General features: G+C 37.6%; 1 protein-coding gene across 1 annotated transcript in view; it reads left to right on the top strand.

Annotated features, from left to right (window-relative positions):
• The first annotated feature begins 229 nt into the window (after positions 1–229).
• Positions 230–27,087, top strand: part of MRPS9 (mitochondrial ribosomal protein S9) — a 63,890-nt gene continuing 37,032 nt past the window's right edge. Inside the window, exons 1-2 of the mRNA XM_019627164.1 lie at positions 230–383; positions 11,106–11,285. Coding sequence (XP_019482709.1) covers positions 249–383; positions 11,106–11,285 — 315 coding nt within the window. The 5' untranslated portion in view covers positions 230–248. The remainder of the gene's footprint in view (positions 384–11,105; positions 11,286–27,087) is intronic.

Genomic DNA, 27,087 nt, shown 5'->3' on the forward strand with positions numbered 1-27,087 from the left:
AGAAGCCAAGATGAATGATTCCCTCACTAACTCTCCAGCTCGTTTTCTCTGAGGGCTAGGGAGTGGATTGGCCACGCCCCGCGGACTCACGCACCCTATCAGCCTCCTCGGATCTCAGGACACGCCCCCTGTTTCGAAGGTCCCGTAAGAGCTTCTTCCCGACAACCTCGGGAACACGGCCCATCTGCGCCTGCGCAGTTTTTAGGCCCTGCCCCTCCGCATCCTGGCTCCCCCCCCCCCCAGCCAATATGGCGGCTCCCTGTGTGCCCTGCGGCACCAGAGTTTCCTACCGGCTTTTTCTCGGAGGAAGAGTTAGCCAGACCTGGAGACAAGGCCTTTGGAAAGGCGCAGCTGCTGAGTTGCAAACAGGCCCCCGGTCCCAGGTAAGGACTGGGAGAAGTGGAAGCGCTGGTCGCTGTAGCGCGATTATGTGGAGCCGGCGCCGCTACCTTCCCTTGGTGTTTTGGGTGCCCTCAGACGGGGTCCCTAGGGTCTTAGGTACTTAGTAGATAGATGTCTGAGGTTGAGAGAGAAGTGGGTATTGGTTTGCAGCGGCCACCCTGGAGATTGCTTATGGATTTCGCGGGATGCAGTGAAGGGGGTAAGTTACCTGCAGAAGGAACTAGAGCGACCCCTCCCTTGACTTGGCTGCCAAGCTAAGGAGAGTCCCGGCCTAGGTGTGATGCTGGGTCCCGTCCTTCCCGCTTGCCCAGAAGGCAGGAGGGCCGCGGCCATAGGAGGCGAAGGAGAACTGAACTCCTGCAGTGGCCTGGAAGACGTAATGGAGAAAGTCTTACAGTGGAGAGGTTAGATCGTGACTTTTTTCAAGTGCCTTGCATCTGTGCAGTTTCTGTTTTCTTAGTTTTCCTAGAACTTTGTCTGTGGAGAGATGGAGACCAGAATTTGTACATTTCATTTGACCCTAAGGGCAGTGGGAAGCTGCCTTCCCATATGGTTGAATGATGATGATGCCATTCACCGACATGGTATCTTAAAAGCTGGTACAGGTTTTAGAGGATGAAAACGAGTTTAGTTTTGTATTTTAGGCATCTGTGGGATGTACAAGTGGAGATTCCCCGTAGGCCCATAGATAGGCAAGTCTATAGTCAAGAAAAGAACTAACTGATTTACAAGTCCCCCCCACCTTACCTTGTAGATGGTAATTGAGGCCTTAAATATGAATTAGATCACCTAAGGAGGATGTACTGAATAAGGAATAAACAGAAAGACAGGGCTCTGAAGGACAAACCCGCCAAGGAAGAAGAGCCCCCACGAGATTGGGAATGAGTGGAAATAGGGAGAAAGCCAGACAGTGTGGTGTCATGGTAAACAGAAGAATGTTTCAAGGAGGGAAAGTGATAAACAGTACCAAACATTGTGAAGTCCAAAACTGTGGTCCAAAAACTATATTGAAAAAAGAATATTTTCTTTTCTCTGCCTTCTATCATTTATATTTTAACCTAAATCAACTAATTTATTTTTTATTGGAAAATATGTTGGAAGTTTTTATTTCTTCTTGCATCGCTCATTTAGTATATCTTTTAGTACACACAGTTATCTATAAAAGGGACTATAGCATACAATTTTTATTGTTGATACTTAATATATGTGCCTGTGGGGGGAGTTGCTAATTTTCTCTTTCTCCCTGGAATTCCTGAATCCATGTATCCTATGTCTTTCTCTATTCTTTTAGTTATATATAAACATACATGCATATGCATGCTTTAAAAAAATGGATCCCATTGGTTTTTTTTTTTGCTTTTCTAACTTACGTAAGTAATAGAAATCCCTCCAAGTCACCTATTATGTATCTAACTGCTGTGTAATACTCTGTGGTGTGAGGGTATCAAAGTTAATTTAACAATTGATAGGCATTTGCTTTGTTTCCATTTTCCTCCACTAATAAAGTGTTCAATAAATGTTCTAGTATAGTTCTTAGGTGCTTATGCTTTTATTTCTGTTGGAGAGAGTTCCAGTTGTGAAATTATTGCTGCAAAGGATGTGTACATCATAAATTTTAATAGCTATTTCCCTATAGCTTTCCAAAAAGGCTATAGCAATTCACATTTAATCATTGATGAATGAGGGTGCTCCTTTTCTACCTCCAATAGGTATTATTATTATTTTGTTTTCAATAAGATGGGTGAAAAATTTCTTCTTGTTACTTTAATTTTCATCTTCCTAACCACTATTGAAAGAAAACTACCCCCCACGCCCAATATGGCAAATGTTTACTGAGCTCTTTACTTGAGCTAGGTGCTGTGAAGTAAACAAATCATAGTCAAACAATTACCAGACGGTATCCACCCTTAGCACACTCAAGAGATGGGCCCGAGACACTGGGATTCCCAAATTCCTGAATACCACCACAGAACATGTTTTACCATGTGAAGTTCAGCTCATGGATAACTGAAAGACTTCACTGACCCCATCAGACCCTTAATGATTTTTTATATATGGCTAAAGACATTTGTAAAGCTTTTTTCTGGCACAGAGCTTGTGTGTCTTAAATATTAATGTTTCTTCACTTTCATCTCCAACTTTAATAGTGATATTTTTCTCAGGGGCCATGTTTCATAAAACAAAATTTTTAGTCATTTCATAAGTGGCTAAAACACTATACCTGGTTTTCTGTTGTTGTTTTTGTGGGGAGTCATAACCCATTAGTTATGAAATCCCTTCAAAGGTTACAGACACCTTAAAGAAGGGAGCAAGGAGATTAGAATAATAGTAATAAAGTGCATCTCATACAGGGTAAGTATTTTTACATGTCGTTTATATGTTTAAGCGTGTACTAGGTGGTGCTATAAACAGCTATTACTGTAGGTCACAGTGAGAAACACTGATGCAATAAGGGAAAAGAAACAAGTTTTGTTAAGTTAGGACTCCTCTGTGCTCAATTGGGACCCTCACTAACAGATTGCCTCTGGCATGCCAGTCTTGTGGCACATGGTTCATATTAATGCCGCAATACAATTGCAGATATCCAAGTGTCCCAAATTTGGGGTGGAAGAGGGAATCTTACTCGTGAATAGCCAGACTTTTCAGATTATAAACCCATGAATATCCGGGATCTGCATACAGTGTCCTGTGAGATTTGCGAGCTAAATACAGAAGAGCACAGAAGTGCGATGCTTAATTCAAACGAGTTAAGTGGGTAGAGTGGTGGGCAGCTTCTCAGAGAAGGTGAGCGTAGAATCTTTTAGGAACAATTAGGAGTTATATGAAAAAAGAGAGGTATTCTGTTCTAGGAAGATGTAATAGGCACACAGGGACAGAGATGTACAGAGTCAGTAGATTCTGGTAACAACAAATAATTGGTTATAGCAATTATAATTGGTATAATAATTGGTGAGAAAATGGTGAGAGACAGGATTGGAAAATTTGACAAGGTCCAGAATATGGTCTGTTTTGCTATCTATGCTAAGGTACTTGAATTGTATCGTCACAAATTATATTATTATATAATTATAAGCAGTTTATAGTCATGGTATACTGCAAAGGTTATCCATGAATCCTTAATCCTCTATCAATATAATTTAATGTAGGAATGCTAATTTAGCTTTCTATAATATTTCTGAATTTTATAATAAGGAAAATCATTAGACCAATTTCTATTTTGAAAAATATTGCTATAAGATATAGGTAATACATTCTGTTAATTTTATTTTCTATTAAGTATGTAAGCCCTTGTTGAATTGGACTGTCTACCGGAGAAAAATGATTGATGATATTTGGCTCTTACATATTTTGTTTTGTTTTTGTAAAAACACTGCTGTGTTTGTCTTAAGTATTTGTTCTCATCTTATGGGCTCCTGGAGGTTAGAATGCCTTATATTTATCACAATATCCAGTTGGTTTCCAGTAGTGTCTTAATAAACTGTAAAAAAACTCTTTGAAAAACAAATATAAAAATTGACTTGCATTTGTATTAGATGCTTTATACAGCTCTGTAAATTACTTATGTTTTCCTCCAGATAATTTTTCAATTTTTAAAAAATCCCAGTTTATTAGCAATAGAAAAGAAAACCCCTTTGGTAGGATAAGTTGTTCCCTTTGATATCTCATTCTGTCCTTTTAAGGATAAATTTAGTGTGTTCCTCATTGCTTTAATTATGGAAAATACCAGGACATTACAGTTTGCAGTTTTGTTATGTAGCAGTTTACCAATTTCTTATTTAAAGAGAGCTTAATAATAGATGTTACCATCATTCCCACCTCTCTTTTCTTTATAAAATAAGGTAAGTAAAGTTTCTTGAACTGTGCTTCATTGTTGTAATTAGGATGATGAACTAATTAGCTATTTATTGCTACATAACAAATTATCCCCAAATTTAGCAGCTTGAAACAGCAGATATTTGTTATGTCATGGTGTCTGTGGGTCAGATTCTAGGCACAGCTTAGCTGGGTCTTCTGTTCTGGGTCTCCCATAAGGCAGTAGTGCAGGTGTTGGCTGTGGCAGCAGCCATCTCCAGCCTGGAGGCTGGACATCTGTTTCCCAGCTCACTCAGTGTGGGTGTTTGCAGCATTCATGTCCTGGCAGGCTATGGGGCCAGCCATTGCCATAGCTCTTGCCACATGGGCCTCTGTAGGGCAGCCCACCACATCTGGCTTCCATCGGGCTGGTCAAGACGGGGTGGAAAAGAGGGAAGACAGAGTCTTTCTGTAACCTAATCTCAGAAGTGACATTCTGTCACTTTAGTAGTAGTCTTTTCTTCAGAATCAAGTCACTAGGGCTGTCCAGCCCATACTCTGGGGAAGGGGGTTGCACAGCAGCATGAACACCGGGCGGAAGAATCACTGGGCGCCATATTGGCAACTGCCTCCAACAGCGAAAGACCAACAGATGCTTTTGTTATTATCTAAATGTCTCATACATTTAGGTCTTTCCCCAATACTTGGTTTGTAAACCTCTTAAGAAAAGTAACATAACCTGTATATCCCCACTCTTACCTAGCACAAGTGCTACAGATATCTCCTAGAAGCTCACGGATTGTTTCTTGAATGAAACGTGAAGAGTTCGTTTTTATGTATAGAGAGAGGTATGTGGGTGCACATGTGTGTGTATGCACATCTATGTACATATGAACACCTGCTACATTACTTTTTGCCAAATCGGATTAGTAACTTAAAAAAGAAAACTTCCTCTTTACCATGTCTTGTGTTTCTTTATCTCACCATACCAACATTTTCATTTTAACACCACTTGATTTTCCTTTACATTTATTTCTGTTAAAATTTAATACATAGCCTGGCCCATAGTAGTTGCTCAAATTTGTTAAATGCACTTGTAAAATATTTTACTTTTTAGAATTTTATTATGAAAAATAAAGCTTATTCAAGCATATACAAAAATAGAATAATATAATGAGCCCCATGGATATGTCAACCAGCTTCAACAATTATTAATGTTTTGCCAATCTTGTTTCAATTGTCTCCCTACTTTTTTGTTTCTGGAGGCTTTAATGTAAATCTCAGACTTTCTGTTATTTTACTTATAGGTACTTAAATGTGCGTATCTAACGGGTAGAGATTTAAAAACAAAAACAAAAAACAGCTTCCATGACACTATGAACATATCCACTAGAATGAATATATCTATTATCCATTTCATATTCAAATTTCCCTGGTTGTCCCAACAATAGCTTTATAGTTGGTTTGCTTAAATCAGGATTTAAACAAGGCCCATATATTTTATTTGGTATGTTAAGTCTCTTAATTTATATCAGTTTGTGGAATGAATATAAATGGTGAATTTTGCCTAAGAGTTCCTTGTTTTTTTAACCTGGCACACATTTCTCCTTCATAATGGTACCCCAGTATTCTCAGGAGGAATGAGTTCTTCCCCATTGGGTCCAGAAGAACCATAATCTGCGGCACCTGACCCAGGGTAGCCCCATTGTGTATCCCCTCCCTTGAGATCTTGAGCAGAGACATGGATGGTTGTAATACCATTTTACCTTAATGGCCACCTTCTTACTTCATTGAATGTTCTGTGCATCATTGGAGTTCCTGCTTTTTAGCTGCCAAAGATGTTTTGGAACCTTCCTGCTTCAAGTATTAGCCTATGGACCCCTATTAGCCTTCTAAGAAATGTCCCTTTTGCTTAGGTAAAGCAAAGCCAGTTTCTTTTGCTTGCATCCAAAGACCTCTAGTTGATAAAGCCTGTTCAAAAAGGTTGCTATAATCATTCTCTTGGAGTCCTTGTATTGTTTCTATCCACATTTTCTCAGATCTGACTTCAGTCCTTACCTTTTCTCTTATTTCTCAAAGTATTATTTTTGCCTTTTCTAGTCAAGTTAGCAGCGGATTCTTCTTTGTTCCTTCTTTATCCAACTGAACAAAGAGGAAAGTTCGTAATGCTCTGTAATACCATTAAAGTAGTGTGCAGTGCTGGCACATGGCCAGATGTGGGACATCACTGCCTTGTCAGGAAGTGGCTGCTGCTTTGGCATCCTGCTTGATTGAAATTACAGTTGTCTGACTCACTGATTATCTTTAAAAGGAAACATATCTGTCAAGCTGTATCTATACAATTCCATAAAAACAAAGTCTGAGGAAAATTCACTGTCATATCATTTCACTTGGAAAAGAACCTGAAAAAATTTTGTTTGTCAAGCGAACTCTCTCCAGGAATTCTTACTGTCCTTAGCTAAAGATTGCTCATTTTGCGCTCAGTTCTCATCTCACTTAATGGATTGTACTAACGGATAATGGACTCCTTTGAATGTAAATATTTTTGTGTGAATTCATTGCTGGAATAATTCAGAACATTTAATAAATATATTCAGTAGTCTGGTACTGATGCTGTGATGGCTTTGTAACTTTAATAAATATTATGAATTTCTAGAATATGATATTCTTCAGGAGTGTGTACAAATATCTTTGAAAAGATTTTAAAGATCCTAAAGAGATTTTATGAAAAATATACACAAATGAGTGCCATGTATAATAAAGAAAAGCTCTTTCTAAATTAACAATTTAATAATTTTATATAAATTTTTTTAAGTCTTGTATTAAAAGTACGAAAGCTGCCACCTTATGTCACAAACTCTAGAGAATACAGATAGACACAGTAATTTTAAATCAAGTAAAAAAATGATCTTTCAAGCCAGCAATCAACTCTTTTACTTGAGACAATGCTAAAATGTTTTGGTAAGAAAAAAAGAAAAGGAGCAATAAGGAAGAAAATACGGAAGAGATGAAGAAAATATAAAGGAATGTTTACTCAACAAAATGGAAGAATTATTTTATTATAGCTACTTCACACTGGCAAGAACATTAAAAATAAATTGGGTGAGGGAGAGTTCTGTGAAACAGGATAAGACAAGAAGATAGGAGTAAAATAAACTGTTATGGGAAGAATTTTGAAGCTAGACCAATGATATAAGAAGCTAAATTCAGAGTGGCTGCAGAAAGCTTGGGGGGAAAAAAAAACATAACAAAACATGGCGTAAAGGTTTAAAAGTCATATAGAATATAGAAAAAAGAGTCAATAAATAAGACTAAGAGAAGCTGATATATGTGGAGGACAGAATAGCATAATTATTGTAATTAAAAAAGAACAGAATAAGTGGGTGAGAATTCAGTTGATATTGTTTTATTTCTGAAGTTGGTAGGAGAAACAATGCAAACATTGTATTCAGAGACATATAGATAATCACTAATAAAACAAAAGCAGGCTGTCTACTGCCTAAATTGCCAGGTCAAAAGATAAATTAAAAATACCTACAGACCATATAGTGAAAGAAAGAAAACAGGAAAGAAGCATAAAAAAATATAAAGATAAAATAAGATGAAAAATAAGACAGAATATTAAAACACATTTAAAAGGGACATTCTCATGTATTTGAAAACTCAGATTGATTCAAAAGAGCAAAACCTAAAATGACTCCATTAAAATATATATATATGGGCAGTGATATTCCGGGGAGAGGGGGGTGCAAATGGGAGTTTAAAAGGGTTGCACTGTTATGATCCAGCAGAATTTAGTTCAGGATAAAAGTATTGCATGGGAATGGAGCACTGTAGAATGTTGAAGGTACAGTCTGCCTTCAGATAGAGCTCTCCTGAACTAAATAGTACATTGCGTAGTCCACTGAAACATACAAAGGACATATATAGGAAACAAAAAGATAATTGACAAAGAAAAGATTACAGATAGTGTATAGATGTAGATTCCTGTCTCTTTGGTATTATTTTCTTGGCTCACATCCAGTGTAAATGGCTACTTAAAATTATTTCCTAATTTTGTTTCCTTTAATTTTTCTGTTTACCCTTTACAACCACTCTTTGGATGTGAAGTATTCAGTCCATCAAACCTATCACCCCTTACTCTGCAGACCCATCTCCTGTCCTAGAAAATAGTGGCCATGAGACAAGTAACCTTACCTCTCTGCCTACTCTCCCTCACAAACTATTTTGTTTCTTTGCATAGAAGAGATGTTTCTCACTCTTAACATTAATGCCTACCATTTCCCCTGTTCTGATGGTGTCAGTATCATGTCCCATGCTATTAACAGACTGTATATCTCAAGCTCAGATCTCTCTTGTGCAAACACACAACAGCCTGAGGTGCCCATCAGCCATCTCGAGCTCATCGTGTCAAAGCTGTGCTCATCACTTTCCTCCTAATGTTGCTCTTCCGCTAGAATTCATTACTTGAGTGAGTGGAGACACATTTCCTGGGAGACTCACTTTCTCCCTCTGAGGGCAGTGCTTGGTGATTGGTGGAAGGTGTAGTGGGTTTGCCCGTATTATGAATGGATTGTTTAGCTATGGCAAAAACTTGATCATATTATGTACAAAAGCAGCAGTGTGATCATCGTTTTGGCAATGGAACATTTGGGAGAATTACCTCTATTGTATGACTGCTCCTTTTCTCCTTCAAATTCATACTTGTGCCATGATTCTGGGGCCGAAAAGCATTTTCACTTGAGTATGGGAAGTAACTTTCTCCATTGTTCAAAGAAGACATGGAATCATTAAAGGGAGGGAGAGAGGGATGGGGGCAGGGAGGCCTGGAAAAAGTGAAAACAAGATGGTAAAACTTCTGAAATGGGGAGTTGGAGGGTTAGAGATGACAGGGTGTAAAAACTGGCTCTGTCTATGAAAGGGCAGGCTAGCTATACATAAGCAAGTTCTGCATGCTTTTACTCACTGATAGTAACACCGTATCTTTATAAAGCATTGGAAGAAAATATGATTATTGACTCATAAAGAGAGACTCCTCTGTGCTCTCCTGAGGAAAAATGAACTATAAAGTTCCATGGAATTTTATTTATTTATTTTTTATTTTTTAGCTGAGCCATCCTGTCACCTGTTGGCTGCGGCTGCTCAGCTCAGGCCGGGAATGGAACCGGCGACCCTGTTGCTCAGGGCTCGCACTTTTTTCTTTTTCTTTTTTTTTTTTTTAGATTTTTTTTTATTGGGGAATTGGGGGGATGGGAACAGCGCTGGGGAATTGGGACAGGGAACAGACAAGTTGCTGTCGTTTTGTTCTTCAGTCTAGTTGTGGAGGACGTTGCTTCACTGGCCCAAGTTGGCACCATCACTGCACTCTTCCCTGGCGAGGCAGATCAGTCGCCGGCTTCTGGATGGCCGCTCACGCTGGCTGCCAGCTACACATGGTAGCTCATGGCAACCCACTCCACAGAGGCTGCAGCCTACACCGCTGCCGGTGACTCAGGGCAGCACAGCTCCAGGTTGAGCTGTTGTTCAGCATCTTAGCTGTGGAGGGCAGTGTCACTGGCCCTTATATGTGGGATCCGAACCTGGGCCCTCTGGCGTCCCAAGCCAGTTCTTAACTATCGCGCTACTCGACTGGCCCAGAGCTCACACTCTTGAGCGAGCTCTTAACCAACTGAGCCACTCAGCCGGCCAGGTTTCATGGAATTTTAAATTGCCCTTTCTTACTCATTAAAAAGCAGCAAGAAACTACTTTATCACTGTTTTAATATGTGAGAGTTTGAGAACATAATGTTTATTAGTTGGATATTTTAATACTTGTCCTGTATTTTTTCTTTTACTTTCTGTTGTAACTGTGGTGACAAGTTACTATAGAGTTATTTGAATCTGATTCTCAAAGGCGTATGGAATGGATGAGGGAGAGATGATGCTGGTTGTGTGTGAGAGAGACTTTTACATTTATGAAAAGGGACATGCATAAGTTACTAAGAATTGCAGCTCTTAAAGTCTGATTATTGCTTAAGAGTGTTTAAAATTGTTGAGGCAGGGGTAAGGTTGAGAAGCATAGATTTAAGATTTTGAGAAAAGCCAGGACCAGAGAGATCTGTTCTAGTTATATCCAGCTACTGAATGCTGAATGGTCACTTGAAACCATTCTTCTGGTTCATATCCTTTATTGCAGGTGAAATATTAATGCCTTGGGGGGAAATTCCTAGTGCCACTGCTTAAAAGGATCAGCAACAGCAAGTGTGATGTCATAACTGATAATTTAAAAGAATGTGACAGCCCTTATTGTTACATAGCGTATTGAACCCAATTAATCCTAAGAAATCTCGATATTCAGTGAAGCAGTTTCTGCATTGTGTCAACTTAAAATAAGGACCATGGAATACAGTCTCAACTGTATAATTTTAAGGCATTTAAAGCCAGGCTGCATTTGTACCCTCATTCAAGGTGAGTGCCTGTAGTCCAAGGGTGCTGTTCCCACATACATGCCCCTTTACTTCTGTGTCTTTTCTGCTTGCGGGCTTCTGTCTGCAGTGCATTTGCCTCTTTTAAGGGAGTGGCACATCACCTTTCATTCCTTTTGTCAAATATCACAACTAGCTGATACTGACCAGTCAGTATCAAATATGGATGCTCTTAGTAGATAAGAAAGTGGCATATCACTTACAAGTATTTTTGTTTTTAATGTGTGGAAATGCTAGTAGTTTATAGTACTTTGTAATCACAGGCTTTTAAAAGCAAGCTTTTGAGCAGAGAGTAATTCCTCCCACCTTTAACAGGCATTTTAACCAGTTTGCAGACTCCTACCAACTGTGTACCATAATAAAAAGACAACTGTTTGAATATCCTGTTTTATTTAGAGACAAGATCATTGTTTGAAGTTTCTTTTTTCCATTTATATTTTCTGCTAGGTATTAAGGTTCAGACATACCACAGTTGCAACAACAAAGAAAAATGTGGCAGCCTTGAGACGTGAAACTTACACAGTGGATTTTATTAAAAAGCAGATTGAGGAGTTCAACATAGGAAAGAGACATTTAGCCAACATGATGGGAGAAGATCCCGAAACTTTCACCCAGGAAGATATTGATGTAAGTACAGTTACTCTGTTGGAAAAGTAATTGATGTAGAATTTTAGATATTGAAAGCACTTTTCTTCAGCCTGAGCCCTTGAGCTCTGTAAATTTTAATCATACTGTCAGAATAAGGAAAAATGCCACTATACTTTGCAAGTTGAAATTGTGGTTTCAAAGAGAGATGCTACTCTGTATTTGAAGCATAATGAATATGGTGAGTTTTGGATTTTAACTAGAAATGATTCAATGTCGTGGGAGCCCTTCCTTATGAATGCTTATACATGACTTAGAAACATTTATCATGTAGCATAGCTTGAACCTTGGCTTTCTCACAAAACGACAAAACCAATGGTAATGGAAATACAGTCAAGTTTATATAGGAAATCTCATAAGTAAACCTAAGCCCAGTGTTTTTATCAACTTAACTATATATTTGAATTTTCAAAGTGAGAGCATATTCTAGGTGATTTGAGAATAGGTTAAACAGTATTCCTGTTCCACTCTTGAATTGCTATAATCCTGATAAAAGTAGTAATAGTCAGCATTACTTTTTTGCTAGACATGCCAGAAGAGCTAACAAAAGAACTTAAATTTAACAATTTTGAAACTTGTTCTAATTTTTTAAAAAGTAACATAACATCCCATGGTGATTTACATTTAAGAGCAAAAACATCATTCTATAGATTTCACATTTTATGTGATTTTAAATATATTATTATTTTACTCATTTTGTGTTTTTAGGAATTTTAGGGTTTTTTTTCATCTTTTTGTATACCTTTCCTAATTGTTTATAAATGGTACTTAAGTATCTTTTTAAGGCACCAGATCATCATTTTTGACTCAGAAGGATTTCTTATTGTCCTTGTAGGTCTAGGTGATTTGAAGTTATGGACTTCATAGCTGCTGTCCTGTTTTTGAATATTATGGTAATCTGGACAATACTTGAGGATATTAAGAAAACTGTAGTTTTATAATGCTAATTTTATTATAGGTAGTGTAGGTATTCATCCATTTTTAGAAGAGGAGACTGAGGCACAAAATAGATAAGCCCCATGTATACACATGACTTTTATTAATCTTTTGTTATTGGTATATATTGAGTATTACAATTTTAATATAGTTTTTTCCTTTCTTAAAATGTGTATACATTTTTTTGGCACTCTCTGTATATAAGTATGGGTAAGGAGAAAAGCTCTAAAACTTTAAACTTGGAAGCTAGTGTTCTTCATAGTCTCCTCATTTCATAAATAATGGGCACCTGACAGTATCCAGAATACATTACATAATTTTTAGCTACATTCTCAAAAAGATATGATTTTCAAGAATTGAAGAAAAGGACAAAAAGTAACTAGTGTTTGCATACTCCAAAAATTAATATTTTTTTTAAGAAAAACTGAGGAAAAGGACTAAAACCAAGATAAGATCTCCTTCCCCATTTAATAACATTTATCCTTTAAAAAGATCAGGCAATAATGAGCATCTTGGCATAATAGACATACTGTAGATTTATGTTTTCCAAATAGAAATACAATCTCTGCGTCTTTGCTCCCCTAGATCTTTTCTCTTGAGACAACTTCTTTTGCTGTTTCCTTTTCTTTTCTTGTTTTCTGATGGCTGTTTTATAAAGACATAATTCACATTTCATCTAAAACGTACAGTTCCCTGGTTTTTAGTCTGTCCCCAGAGCTGTGAGCCCTTGCCAGTCTAATTGTAGGACATTTTCATCACCCCATAATGATGCTTTGTGCCCTTCAGCAGCCACTCTGCACTTCCCCCGGCCTCCAGCTCTAGACAAGTACTTTCTGCTTTCTGTCTCTATAGATTTGCCTCTTCTGGGCATTTGTAAAAACAGAATCATATAGTATGTGGTCTTTTGCGATTGGCTTTTTTCACTTAGCATATTGTTTTCAAGTGATTCTCAAATCACTTAGAATATGCTCTCACTTTGAAAATTCAAATATATCATTAAGTTGATAAAAACACTGGGCTTAGGTTTACTTATGGGATTTCCTATAAACTTGACTGTATTTCCATTACCATTGGTTTTTATCTTTTTGTGAGAAAGTCAAGTTTAAGACTATGCTACAGGATAAATATTTCCAAATCATGTTTTATCATGCATCAGTAGTTCATTTTTTTTTGTTGCCAAATAATTTTCCATTGTATGGATATACCACATTTCTTTTTAATCTATTCATCAGTTGATGGGCATTTGAATTGTTTCCATTTTGGCCTATTATGAATACTGATGCTATACACGTGCTTGTAAAAGTTTATGTGAAGTCATGTTTTCACTTCTCTTGGGTATGTACCTAAGAAACTATTGCTAATCCAAGGTCATGAAAATAATGCTTTCTTCTGACAGTTTTATAGTTTTAGTTCTTACCTAAGTCTTTGATTCATTTTGAGTTCATTTTTATATGTGGAGTAAGAACGGGGCTCAGCTTCTTTGATCCAGTTGTCCCAGTGGCATTTGTTGAAAAGACTATTATTTCCCCATTGAATTGTTTTGTCACCCTGACCGGAAATCAATTGGCTGTAAATATGAGGGTTTATTTCTGGACTCTCAATTATATTTCATGATCTATATGTGTATCCGTATGCCAGTATTACACTGTCTTGATTACTATGGCTTTCTAGTAAATTTTTTAATTGGGAAGTGCCGGTACTCCTACTTTGTTCTTCCTTTTCAAGATCATTTTAGCTATTCTTTTCCCTTTGAATTTCCATATGAATTTTAGGACAAACTTGTATGTTTCTGCAAAGAACCAGCTAGGATTTTGATAGAAATTATATTGAACCTCTAGGTCAATTTTGGGAGTATTGCCATCTTAATATTAAGTTTTCTGATCTGTGGACATGGGATATCTTGCTGCTTATTTAGATCTTCTTTAATTTCTTTAATGATGTTTTATAGCTTTCAGAGTTTAAGTTTGGCATTCCTTTTAAATTTATACCTTAGGAATAATTTTTCTAATGTTTAAGTTAAAAGCATTAATTTCTTTTTTTTTAAAATTCTATTTTAAGTAGAATTGTTTTCTTAATTTTATTTTTTGATTTTTTTACTATAAGCAATAGAATTGCAATTAATTTTTGAATATTGATCTTGAATCCTACAACCTTGCTGAATTCATTTACCAATTCTTATAGTTTTTAGTTTTTTAGTGGATTTCTTAGGATTTTCTGTATACAAAATGTCACCTGCAAATAGAAATAGCTTTACTTTTTTTCCTTCTAGTCTGGATGCCTTTTCTTTCTTTTTCTTGCCTAATTGCCCTGGCTAGCACCTCCAACAAAGTTGAATAGACATGGTGAGAGTGGACATCTTCATCTTGTTCCTGATCTTAGGGGAAAGCTTTCAGTCTTTCACCATTAAATATGATGTTAATTGTGGGTTTTTTTATAAATGCCTTTTATCAGATACAGGAAGTTCCTTTACATATACATAGTTTGTTGAACACTTATCATAAAGGGGTGTGAGATATTGTCAAATGCTCTTTTTGTTTTTATTGAGATGATCATGTCTTTTATTGGTATGGTGTGTTGTTAATTGATTTTTTTCTCTTCTTTATCTTTATTAAATTAAAATAGTAACAACTGCTATCATATTATTGTTAGGACTAAAGAAACAAACAAGCCAAAAAAAAAATAGCTTATGATATAACAAATCACAAAGTCAACCATAAACAGTCTTAGTCTTATTTTACCTATAGATATGTCCTGGGAATAATAGATGCAAATGCAGATTTTTGTTTGTTTTTTAACATTGTTCACTGAAACATTACTTATTACTAGTAAAATAACATTTTTTTTAACTTTATTGGGGAGCAGTGTGTTTTTCCCAGGACCCATCAGCTCCAAGTCGAGTTGTTGTCCTTCAATCTTAGTTGCGGGGGGTGCAGCCCACCATCCCGTGTGGGAGTTGAACCGGCAGCCCTGTTGCTCAGAGCTCACGCTCTAACCAACTGAGCCACCCGGCTGCCCACTAGTAAAAATTTTAATATGACCTTGAGCTAACAAAGTATTAGATGTCAATTAAGATTAATTAGAATCATAGATTTTATCTTGTGTCAAACTTATACTTTAAAGGATGCAGTTTATTTGTTTGTTTGATTGTTTATTTTTTACATTAATTGATTTGGGTGTTAAACCAATTTATATTCCTGGAATAAATCCCACTTTGTCAATGTGGATAACCTTTTTTTATGTGTTTCCAGATTTGGTTTGCTAGCATTTTGCTGAGGATTTTTGCTTCTAATTGATTTGTAGTTTTCCTGTTACTGTCTGATTTTGACATCAGGATACTACCAGCCTCATAGAATGAGTGTGGAAGTGTTCTCTTCTGTTTTTGGAAGAGTTTGTGAAGAATTGGTATTAATTCTTCTTTAAATGTTTGGTTGAATTCATTAGTGAAGCCACCTGGGCCTGGGGTTTATTTGGGGGGGATACGTTTTTTGTTTTTTTTTACTGTTTGCTTTTAAAAACGGTCCTCCCCTCCTTGGGACCTGTATGTGGATCTCACAACCCAGCTGAATTTACTACTAAGGCATTTTTGAGCATCTCTTTACTACCTTTTTGGATGTACGTGGGACATATTTAGCTCACTGAGAGAAACAGAATCAGTTAGCAGTTTTGTAATTTTGTCTGAAGGGATAAACATTTTTATGACATAAGATTAAAAATGAATTACATCACTTGGAGTGTTTCATTGTTTGGATGTTTAATCAGAATATTAGTTTGGGATGTTAAAATTATTTTCATGAGGATTTAATTTCTACAGAGTAGACAAGACATAGAATTTAATTCAATTACCTAGTTAAAAGTCTAGGCTCACTGTACAATTTTCACATAGGTAAATTAGGTGCCGTTGTATTTAGATTAAGTCATTTATTTATGTATTAGAAACTGGTTTTTCTACACTGCTTATTAACCAATTGCTAAAATAATGATAACCAAAACCATCTATGAAATGCATTTAAGCAAGCCTTTTTAAGATTTAAATTATCTATTTTCATACATTAAAACCAGTTTACTTTTTTTTTGTTAAGATGTTTACAACAGACAAACATTGCTGTCTCCATCTAGAGTATCCTTTTTATATTATTTAGAGAAATCTTAAAGGATCCTATTATTCAAAGCAGGTAGAAACAATATGTTTAGTTCTGGTTTTTAAATATAAAATTGTTTTCCAGAGAAGATACGTTTACCATCACTATGTAAATATAAGAAGTACACCTTTTCTGTACTTTTAAAATTGTGTGTGTGTATACATCCAGGGAAAGTAAGTTAATGTTATTTTGTGTCATTGTGCTAATAGCATATAATAAAAATCTCCCTTGGATTTAGCCAATATAGCAATAAAATCATGAGTTTATATGAAAAAAACATCCAGTTGCTTCTTAAAATATGTGAAATCTTTTCAAATGAAGCTCATTTTCTTGTGTTTTGAGGAATATAGATATAGAAAATGTAGAACTTTGTTGTTAAATGGATCTTTTAAAAAAAAATGAATTCATTACAGTTGAAGTGATGTTGTAGGAAGATGCAAAACCCAGGATAAGGAGATTTTTTTGCAGGGTCACTAACCAGTGTTGTAATGTTTAGCCAGTCACAGCACTGTGGCACTTGATTTTCTCATCTCTAAGCTGCTAGTCTACCTAAGAATGTAACTAAGGAGCATGAAATTAATGCAATGTGTTATTGTTCTCATTACTAGTAATTGTAATAAATAAAATCTACCATAACTTGAATTACTTACTAGTTTTCTAATTGCCTTTGTCTCACAAATCTTCCATACCACCTGAGACCGAATGTTGGGAGAATAATCTGAAATACTGTTGAACACATTGATCTATCACTGAGTGATTTCAACTGGAGGTTGCATTATATAGTAGGTTGGTGGTTTTCCTCACCTCGCTCACTATCTAAAAGCCTGTATGGGAGTAAGTGTTAGCTATTTTCGTTGACACCAGTGACATAATTCTGCTGTGCTAGACTTCCCTACGAGTGATTGATCTGCTTCACTAGTCTCACATACTGTATCAATTAACTCTTTTGGAATTTTATTAAATTGAGTGGACTCTCTTTGGCATCTGAGTAGATATAAAAAGAAAGAGGACAGTGACAACTGTTATCAAGGCATTAACATTATATACCCATTATTGTTTCTGTTTTATGTTTTTGAAACTACTATTTTAATAGGAGTCAGCTGTGTGTATGACCTGAAAGAGAGACAGTATAGCTGATGAGCCTTATTTAGCATTTCCATTTCTAAAGACAAAAATAAATACTTTGATATCCAAAATCAGGGAAATACTTTAAGGTTCCAGGTAATCTTTGGAAGAGCATTGTGATTACTATTATATATTTAGAAGTTATAATGCTTTTTATAATGTGTTTGGCTTTTAATATATAAATAAAGCTAGGTACAGTCATTTTTCTGTTAATATGATCAGGAAATTAGATACAACACAAAAGGGAATTTTGTAGATAAGGGAAACCTATTTTTAATTGTTATTTGTACTGAAAATACCACCACTTACTAAAAACCTCTTATACATGTGCAAGATGCTGTCGGGAGCCTGGTATATATTACCTCATATAATGTTTATAAAAACCTGTGGGGTACTATGTATTGATTGTTGAAGAAGGCTGTATATACAAGGTCATTGTGTATCCAAAGTCTGTTTTTCCAATACTTTCAAAGATTAGGGCTTTTTTGGTCACATTTTCTAAAATAAGCTGTGGTCTCTCCAACCTTGTATACTAGAGTGCCTCAGGATTTCCAGTGCCTCAGGATTTCCCTTTTCATGTGGTTGTTAAACTGTGATACGCCGACTGGGGCTCGTGTGCATGTTTGTCCCTGCCCAGAACGGCCTGGCTGTGCTTTACTCTGTGCCCTGCCATGTCCTTTACTCAAGGTGTCTGGGTCTGTGCATCTGCCGCTAGCAGCCCTCGCCTGTCTTCCAACCCTCTGGCATAACTAAACTTGTTAGGCATGTGAATTAAAACTAAGAGCCACTGGACTTGGCATGAGGACCTACGTGCCCTTCCTACTAAATAAAAGCATGAATTTATATCAGCTGTTTCTGCTTTTCATAGGCCTTTTTTCGTTGATTTCTAGGTTTACCACTTTATTCCAGAAAGTTGCGTTTGAATAGAAATATGATGCCTGGCCTCCCTGAGTGCAGCTTGTATAACTTATATGTGAAAAATATACTTAGCTAATTTTATATACTAGTGTTTCCTTAATTTAATGTGGCTTTTAAAAAGAGTTCAGATGTGGGTTGGTAAAATAAAAGGAAACATCACATAAAATTTTATGAATAAGAATAATTCTGCTTGTTCCTGTTGATATTTAAAGTTACATTATTCAGAAGATTTTCAATTATTGTTAAAGCCACAGATTGTATATCTGCTAAAAAATTTTTTGCAAAATTACTTTGCTATATATGCTCAATCTTGGTATTAAATTTATTTAAAATTTTATTTTTAGTTGGTAAATACCAAATTAACAAAAAGAAATTAGTCATGGACAGGTATAGATTTTCTCCATTTCAAAAAGTTTAATTTTTGCCTGATTTTTTAAAAGTATATCAAAAAAAAGAAGCCACCTATTGTTCTTTACCGCCGAACCATAAACTATGGTGCTACCAGTAACCTTCAGAAGATCTAATACAAGGAAAAATAGGCCCCTTCTAACAATTAGAAGTGTACAAGGTGTGATAGAAAAATACAGTGAATGTTTAAATTTTAAAAATTATTACATTGAGGGCCAGCCGAGTGGCGCGATGGTTAAGAACTGGCTTGGGATGCCAGAGGGCCCCGGTTCGGATCCCGCATATGAGGGCCAGTGACGCTGCCTTCCACAGCTAAGATGCTGAACAACGGCTCGACCTGGAGCTGGGCTGCTGTGAGTTGCCGGCGACGGCATAGGCTGCAGCCCCTGTGTCAGTGGGTTGCCATGGGCTACCGTGAGCGGCCAGCAGCCGCTGTGAGCGGCGTCCAGAAGCCGGCGACTGATCTGCCTCACCCGGGAAGAGTGCAATGATGGTGCCAACTTGGGCCAGTGAAGCAACGTCTTCCACAATTAGACTGAAGAACAAAACGACAGCAACTTGTCTGTTCCCCTTCCCCCAATTCCCCAGCACTGTTCCCATCCCTCCAATTCCCCAATAAAAATCTTAAAAAAAAAATTATTACATTGAAATACGCATTGCTATAAATCCCCCTCAAAATACTCTCCCTCACTTCGAACACACTTATCCCATCATTCTTGCCACTTTCTGAAGCAGCTCTGGAAGTCCTCTTTTGTGAGTGTCTTTAGTTGTGCTGTCATTGCTGCCTCAATATCCTGAATCGATTTAAAATGTTTTCCTTTCATGGTCATTTTGACTTTGGGAAAGAGCCAGAAGTCGCACGGTGCCAGAACCGGCGAATAAGGTGGATGAGGACACACTAATGTTTTTATATGACAGAAATTGCCATACCAGAAGTGACGTGTGACATGGAGTGTTGTCATGATGAAGGATGTAGTAAAAACACTCATGAAAGAGGATTTTCAGAACTGCTTCAGAAAATGGCAAGAACAACAGGATAAGTGTGTTCGAAGCGAGAGGAGGTATTTTGAGGAGGATTAATGGCAATGTGTCTTTTACTGTAATACATTTTTTTAATTTAAACATTCACCATTTTCATACCTCGTATATGGTGTCTTGCTGAAAGGACTTAAAATGCATGCTAAATATTTTGAAAATAGGTCTTCACGCTGTGGTTCTCAACTCCTGTTCCATAAGTGTTTCTCAGGTGACTGCCAAGTGTGGATCAGTGAATAAGAAGTAATTTTGGCTATAACACTGTATGCTACTGTGAAGAGGAATCCGTCAAATGAACATTGAGCTAAGTGGGTTTTGTAATTCAGCATAAAGTATTTACGCTTTGGTGAAAAGAAAATTCTATGTGTGGAAACTATAAAGAAATACGCCCCATAGCATGTAACAGTTGTCCTCATATAGTGACCCAAGTCTAAATGAAAGGCTTGCCTTGTGAATAGTGCAATCTGTGTCCATGGAATTTTACAGACATTGTAACACATTGTTATGTTTGAGTAGACATTGGGTTACAATTATTGCTAATCTGTTTAATATCGTAGAGTCTTTTAATCCTTTCACATGTACCATCAAAAATTATTTTTCTTGAAATCATGCTGTAAACACACAAAGTTGAGGACCACTGATATTTGCATTTTCCTTTGTGAAGTAAGCAGTATCAGTTATAAATTTTAAGTTGGAGACATTTCAGTTATATTAAGTATTATGAATGCAGAATTGCACTTGCCTTTACTAATGTCTCTGGGAATTAAAAGTTAACTTCGACATTACTATAGAATTTCAGGAAAAAAGCCAGCAAATTGATATATAACACTGCTGAAGTCTACCAATTACTTTTTAATTGGTATTATAGACCTCATTCTGAAACGAGAATGTTTTATTCTCCTAAGTGTGAATATGCCGTATGAAGTTTCTCTAATTGATTTGCTGTGCCCATTCCATTTGATGTATCATTTTTCACAATATTTCATAATTTGTGCTCACTTCTAATGAACAGAGTCGTTAGGACAGGCATGTCTAAGTACAACTGACAGCTAACATTAGGTGCCAGATGCAGTTTATAAAGCAATATAGAAATGTAGAGAACAGTTTAAATAAATTAGCACCTGTACATTAGTCTCACTTGCTGGTAATTTATAAGCGAATCAGTAGAGATGACATTTAGGTAAGTCATTGATCAAGTTAACAGCTGCAAACCCACTGCCCAGCTGGGATAGCTAATTAATTGAGATTGCATTCCTGACCCAGTGTTTCTCCTGGGTTGTCTGCAAGCCTTTCATACTTTGACATAAACTGAAGAATATAGTTAAATACTTTGCCTTCATTTTAGGGAACTCCTCAATTACCACCATTTAGTTAAAATCTAAGAAAGTAAGAAACGTGTACAAATGAGAATTACCTTACTCCACGACTTATTTAGATTCATTTTTTTAAATTTACATTCTTTGTTTTTGTCAGTACTCTTTTTGTTTTGAATTCAGATAAACCATGCTGTAGCCTAATGAATTTCTAAAGGATTCTATCAATACTTATCATTAAATGTATACAGATGCTTTTGGACTTAAGGGTAAGGCTACGTCTCGATAAACCCATTTTTAAGTTGAAAATATCATAAGTCAGAAATACATTAAAAAAGAAAAAAGACAGTTAATACACCTAATCTAGAGAACATCTTAGCTTAGCTGAGCAACGTAAACATGCTCAGAGCACCTCCATCAGCCCACAGCTGGGCAGAGTCATAGTGCACAGTGAGCACACCGGTGCGTGTCAGTTCACCCTCGTGATCGCATGGCCAGCTGAGAGCTTCGGGCATTGCCACTGCCCAGCATGAGGAGAGTATCGTACCACACATGGCTGGCCCAAGAAAAAGCAAAATTCAGAATCTGAAGTGTGACTTCCTGTATCGCTTTTGCACCATCATAACATCAAAAAATCATTAAGTCGAGCCATTGTAAGTTGGGGACTGTTTGTACTCCACCTTTTTTATTTTATTTTTTTTTCAGAAGAAGTAGGGGTTTTTTGTTTGTTTGTTTTTGTTTTATTTTTTAAGATTTTATTGGGGAATTGAGGAAGGGGAACAGCCAAGTTGTCCTTCAATCTTAGTTGTGGAGCGTGCAGCTAGCTCAGCTCCAAGTCCAGTCGCCATCCACCCGCCCCTCAGCAGCTCAGGGCAGCTCAGTTCAAGGTGCCTGTTCAATCTTAGTTGTGAGTGGGCGTAGCCCACCGTCTCCAACAGGCAATCTTGCTAGGAGCACGTGCTCTCACCAGCTGAGCCATCCTGCCAACTGTTGGCAGCTCAGCAGCAGCTCAGCTTAGGCGCAGCTCACTAGCCCATGTGGGAATCCAGCCAGCGGCCCTGTTGCTCAGAGCTCGCTCTCTTAACCAACTGAGCCATTCGGCCGGCCCTGGGTTTTTTTTATTTTTGTGACAACCAACCATTGAACCGAAGCCATATTTGTAACGGTGTTTTCACATGTGAGATTCGTTTAAAATATCTAAGAACTTTGCCAAGTTGAATTCCATACAAATAAAGAATTTAATATAGGAATTATTAAGGTAGAACTTATGGGAAAACACCCTTTGTTTTCCTATGGCTGAGATTTTCTTCTGAGTGAATTTCAAACTGAAAGATTAAGGCATCAACAACCTTAAATCAGAATAAGGCAATGATTTTGTGTCTGGTTCAGGTATATGTCCATGGATGTTGGTGATGTGTGAGTACCAGTGTGTTAGCTACAGGCCACATCCAACGGCTGGTTCCTAGGCTGAGTAAAGGTCTCTTGAAACAACTGCTAAGCCTAAAACAAATAAAAATGTTAGGCTAGTAATACTGTTTTTAAGCTTCTCGAAAAATCATTGAGTCCCAAGAGATACACATAGTTTTGTTTTTGTGGAAGGATTGGCTTTCTTAGTTTCAATAATAGTTTTTCATGTAGATTGCTTAGAAGTGAAAAAGTACTTATTGTAGATAATTATGAAATTTCTGTTAATTCTGTCATGGTCAGTAAACTTGGTATAAATGGGACAAACCCCAATACAAATGTGAGATGCCAGTTTTCCTCTAATTTTAAGGCACTCGAAGACCTATGATATTTCCTGCTGGTGCTTTTTCTCTAGTGCCCAGTGGGTGCCACACATACACAGGGTGTCATAGAATGTAACAGTGACAGATAGGTTGACATTACCAGAATCGAGTAGCTCCCTCACCACCGTCCTCCAGTGGTTTTCTGGTTGCCCTTTTTTCCCATCATAATATTTAAATTCTGTGTTTTTTTCTTATGTTGATATAGATATTTGTGAGTAACATATCAGGAAACAGCTTTTAAAAAGTATTTTAACATTTTCTTTGCTTTTCTGTTTCTCATTTTATTGTCTGGCTATACTTCTGAAGCTTTCCTAACCAAATCTTTACCTTAATTTAAAATTTTATGTGAAATCGCCCATCTGTCCTCAACCATTTGTGTTATCTACTCTTTATTATCATCATCTTACTTGAGATGCCCTCCTTAGCTGTATGTCGAATTGGGAAATTGTATTTTTAGTTATGGTATAATTTGGGAAGCCCCAAGGACTCAAGAAATCAGCTCATGGAAACCTTGATCTTCCATGAACTGTGGTCCAGTGTGGGGCAGAGGCTGTCGAGTGGAAGGAGTCAGGGTGAAGTTGTCCCCTGTCTGCCAGGAGAGTTTGGGGAAGTTTCTCGAGTCTGGTTTTTGAGAAACTGCTTGAGGAAGCCAAAGGGGCACTCTGGGTAAGGATACAGATGGAGAGTTAAATTTGTATTTCAAAGGGCTTGAACAAATGTCTTTCTACTAAAATTAATGTCAAGTCATACCACCCTAATAGACCAACTTAGGGACGTAGGGTGTGCCTGCCACTGGGCTAATTTTTCTAGACATGACCAAGGTAAAATCAGATTTGGTGACAGAGCATGGGAAAAAGAATTGGTAGAAAGCAACAAAAATTATGAAGAATAGCTTTGGATGTGGCACTAAGATACTTAAGTGGGAAAATCCTAGACAATTCATAGTTGGAAATTGGTGCTAGAGAAATAGGTTTAGTCTCTATGTACATAAATTTGCTTGAAAGGAAGAGGATCAAAGATGGCACTCTGAGGGACCCAGCATTTAATGAAGGGGCAGAGGTGTGTTTAGAATAGACAAAGCAGGGACTTGCGGAGAGGTCAGAGGAGAACCTGGCTGCAAGAGAGGGGATGACAGCCACCTCAGATGGAAGAGACGTGGACACAGTCATGAGATTTGAAAAGAAGCCTTGGTGAGTACTGTCCAAGCAATGGTAGGATTGGAACTACGGTGAGGCCAGGAAGTGAGTCAGTGTTTCTAAGGACAGGAATGTGAGTGGAAATTGAGGGTGTTTAGTGGGCTGGATGACCCCAGGAGTCTTGTATAGATGGCTCATTCACATGAGCCTGGGGTGGCTCACAAATATGGCAGCACTTTGTATGTAGAAGAAAAAAGGTGCACGTCAGCCCTTTGTGATTGCTGCAAGTAATGTGGAAGTTGAAGGTAGTAATAAGGATGGGAGAGAGAGGACTAGCCAGATTGTCCTGAAGGTGACCTCTCTCCTGCTTGACCAAGGTGGCAGGGCAGTAGAAAAGCATGGAAAGTGCTCTAATAGCGTTGGAGACAGAGAAGGGAGATAAGAGTCCTGGTGTCACAGGCGAGATTGAGGTTGCCTTCAGTCTGGGTCTCCAAAGACAATCAGAAATGTGTTAAACGGAGACACAGAACAAGGGTATTTCAGGCAGAGAAAACAGTATGTTAACAGTACTTGTTGAGAAAGGAAGAAGTGACTGTTAAGAAAAGCCAGATGACAAGTATCACTGAAAAAGGTAACTGACCACCCTCCTTAGTACCCACCATGTGACTTATAAATAGTTCTATCACACATCCTGTATGTATGCTTTTATTATGCCTCATTATTTCAAGTGTAATCTTACAACAGCCCCCCATTGGAGATTATGTGTGCATCTGCCTGCACTGCTAAGAGTCAGGAGTCATATCTTACCCATCTTTTCAAACTAGCAGAGTGCCTGGAACTGAGGTGGGATGAATATTTGTTGAATAAAATTTATCAGGGTAAATAAATGCTCAGTTTCTCTTCCTTTAGGCACATTTGGGTTTTTCTGTAATTTTACCACTGAATAGCTGAATGTCCTTGATGTCAGTGAAGAATGCATCTGTTTTCTGAAAGGACTCCCTGTGATGGGCAAGGGAGAGCACATTCCCAAACTAAATCTCAGAAGGTTCAAGTTCTAGCTCTGCCACTTGTCAGTGTGACCTTGGGCTAGCTGCTTAACTGCCGCTTCTGTCCATCAAATAGAGCTAATGAATGCGTGACTATTCTGTAAGTCCTCAAAGGATGTGGGTAAGTGCTTTGCATAGGCCAAACATTTTTTTTCTTTTTAAGATTTTATTGGGGAATTGGGAGAGGGTAACAATGCTGGGGAATCAGGGAAGGGGAACAGACAAGTTGCTGTCCTTTTGTTCTTCAGTCTAGTTATGGAGGACGTCGCTTCACTGGCCCATGTTGGTATTATCATTATACTCTTCCCTGGTGAGGCAGTCGCTCGCCAGCCATTGGACAGCCGCTCACAGCGGCTCATGGCAGCTCACAAAAGTGCATGTCAGTTGCCCGCCAGCCCCACTGAAGCCTACTGTGTCGCCGATGACTCATGGCAGCCCAGCTCCAGGTTGAGCTGTTGTTCACCATCTTAGCTGTGGAGGGCGCAGAGTCACTGGCCCTCATGTGGGATCCGAACCGNGCAGCTCACAAAAGTGCATGTCAGTTGCCCGCAGCTCTTGGCATCTCATGGCAGCTCACGTCCGCTGCCTGGCAGCCCAGCTCCAGGTTGAGCTGTTGTTCACCATCTTAGCTGTGGAGGGCGCAGAGTCACTGGCCCTCATGTGGGATCCGAACCGGGGCCCTGCTGCTTAGAGCAGGCGTTCCAAGCCAACTCCTAACCAACATGCCACTCGGCCAGCCGAGGCCAAACATTTTTGTGTAGCTAACTTTTACCAAGTGCCAGCTGTGTGCCACGCTTTTATAAATACCTCATTTAATTCTCACAATAAATGAATGAAGTTGACATCTTTACAAATCAAAATCACCAGAAGTGGTGGTACTTGAGAAATATTTTTATGATTATAAGATAAGATACAGTAGGATTATGTTATTGACACATTTATCCTATTTTCATGTTTACCACCCCCTTTCTTCAGAATTCGGAAATGCAGTGAAAGGAAGGTTGATAACATGTAATGCTCTGCCCCAAACAGCTATAGGCTGTTCAACTTAACACTCAAAATTCTCTTGCTCTTAGAAACATGTGCTATTTACTTCAAAAGGATATTCACCAACTTGAGCTTTAACTGGGAGTTAAGCAGACACAGAAAACAAAATGATTTTTTTCATAAAATCAGGGTAGTCCTTTGTTTGCTTCAGACTTTGTAAGAAGTCTGTTCAGAATGCTCCTAGGAGATAAATGGAAGTCAGGTCATGTTCATGCCGTCCACACATACTCAACAGAGGACAGGCAGCATGCTGGTAATGTGTCTTTTCTATTTTGTGTATTTTATTTGGTTGGAAAACAACTGGTTTTGTTTTTACTGAATTTGCAATTTTACTTTTTATCTGACATGGTATCTTTTGCTCTGTGACTCTTCTCCACAGTACTTGTTATAAAACCTGATATAGTTTGGTACAAATACATATAATATAGTTGGTACAGTGTAGCATAGTATATTGTGTATACTATAGTAGTAATTAGTAATATTGTGTATTGTATAGTATAATATAGTTGGTAAGGTATAGTAGAGTTGGCTGTTATTATTACAACCTAATATAGTAAGGAATTTTAAATTAGTAAATATGTGGTAATTTACATTTAGCTGAGGGTTTTTTAAAAAGGCAAAGCCACTTTTTCTAATCCTTTCAGATGAACTTCCAGCAAATTTTTTGTTAGCTTGTTTTCATTTTTTCCTTGAAACACAGATTGCCTCTAAGATCTAGACATCCTTTGCAATTGATGGTTTATTTTCAGGTTCTACCAATTAACTTTATCGTGGCTTTTCCAAGCCTCATTTTCATTGGAAATCCAACTGTGGAATGGAACTCTTCCCATTTTCATTTTCCTCTAGGACTCTTATTCGGTGGTCACCTAAGGTGGTAGTCATTTTCCTATTTGA

The sequence above is a fragment of the Hipposideros armiger genome, unplaced genomic scaffold (assembly GCF_001890085.2).
Source record: "Hipposideros armiger isolate ML-2016 unplaced genomic scaffold, ASM189008v1 scaffold_716, whole genome shotgun sequence".
Taxonomy (NCBI): domain Eukaryota; kingdom Metazoa; phylum Chordata; class Mammalia; order Chiroptera; family Hipposideridae; genus Hipposideros; species Hipposideros armiger.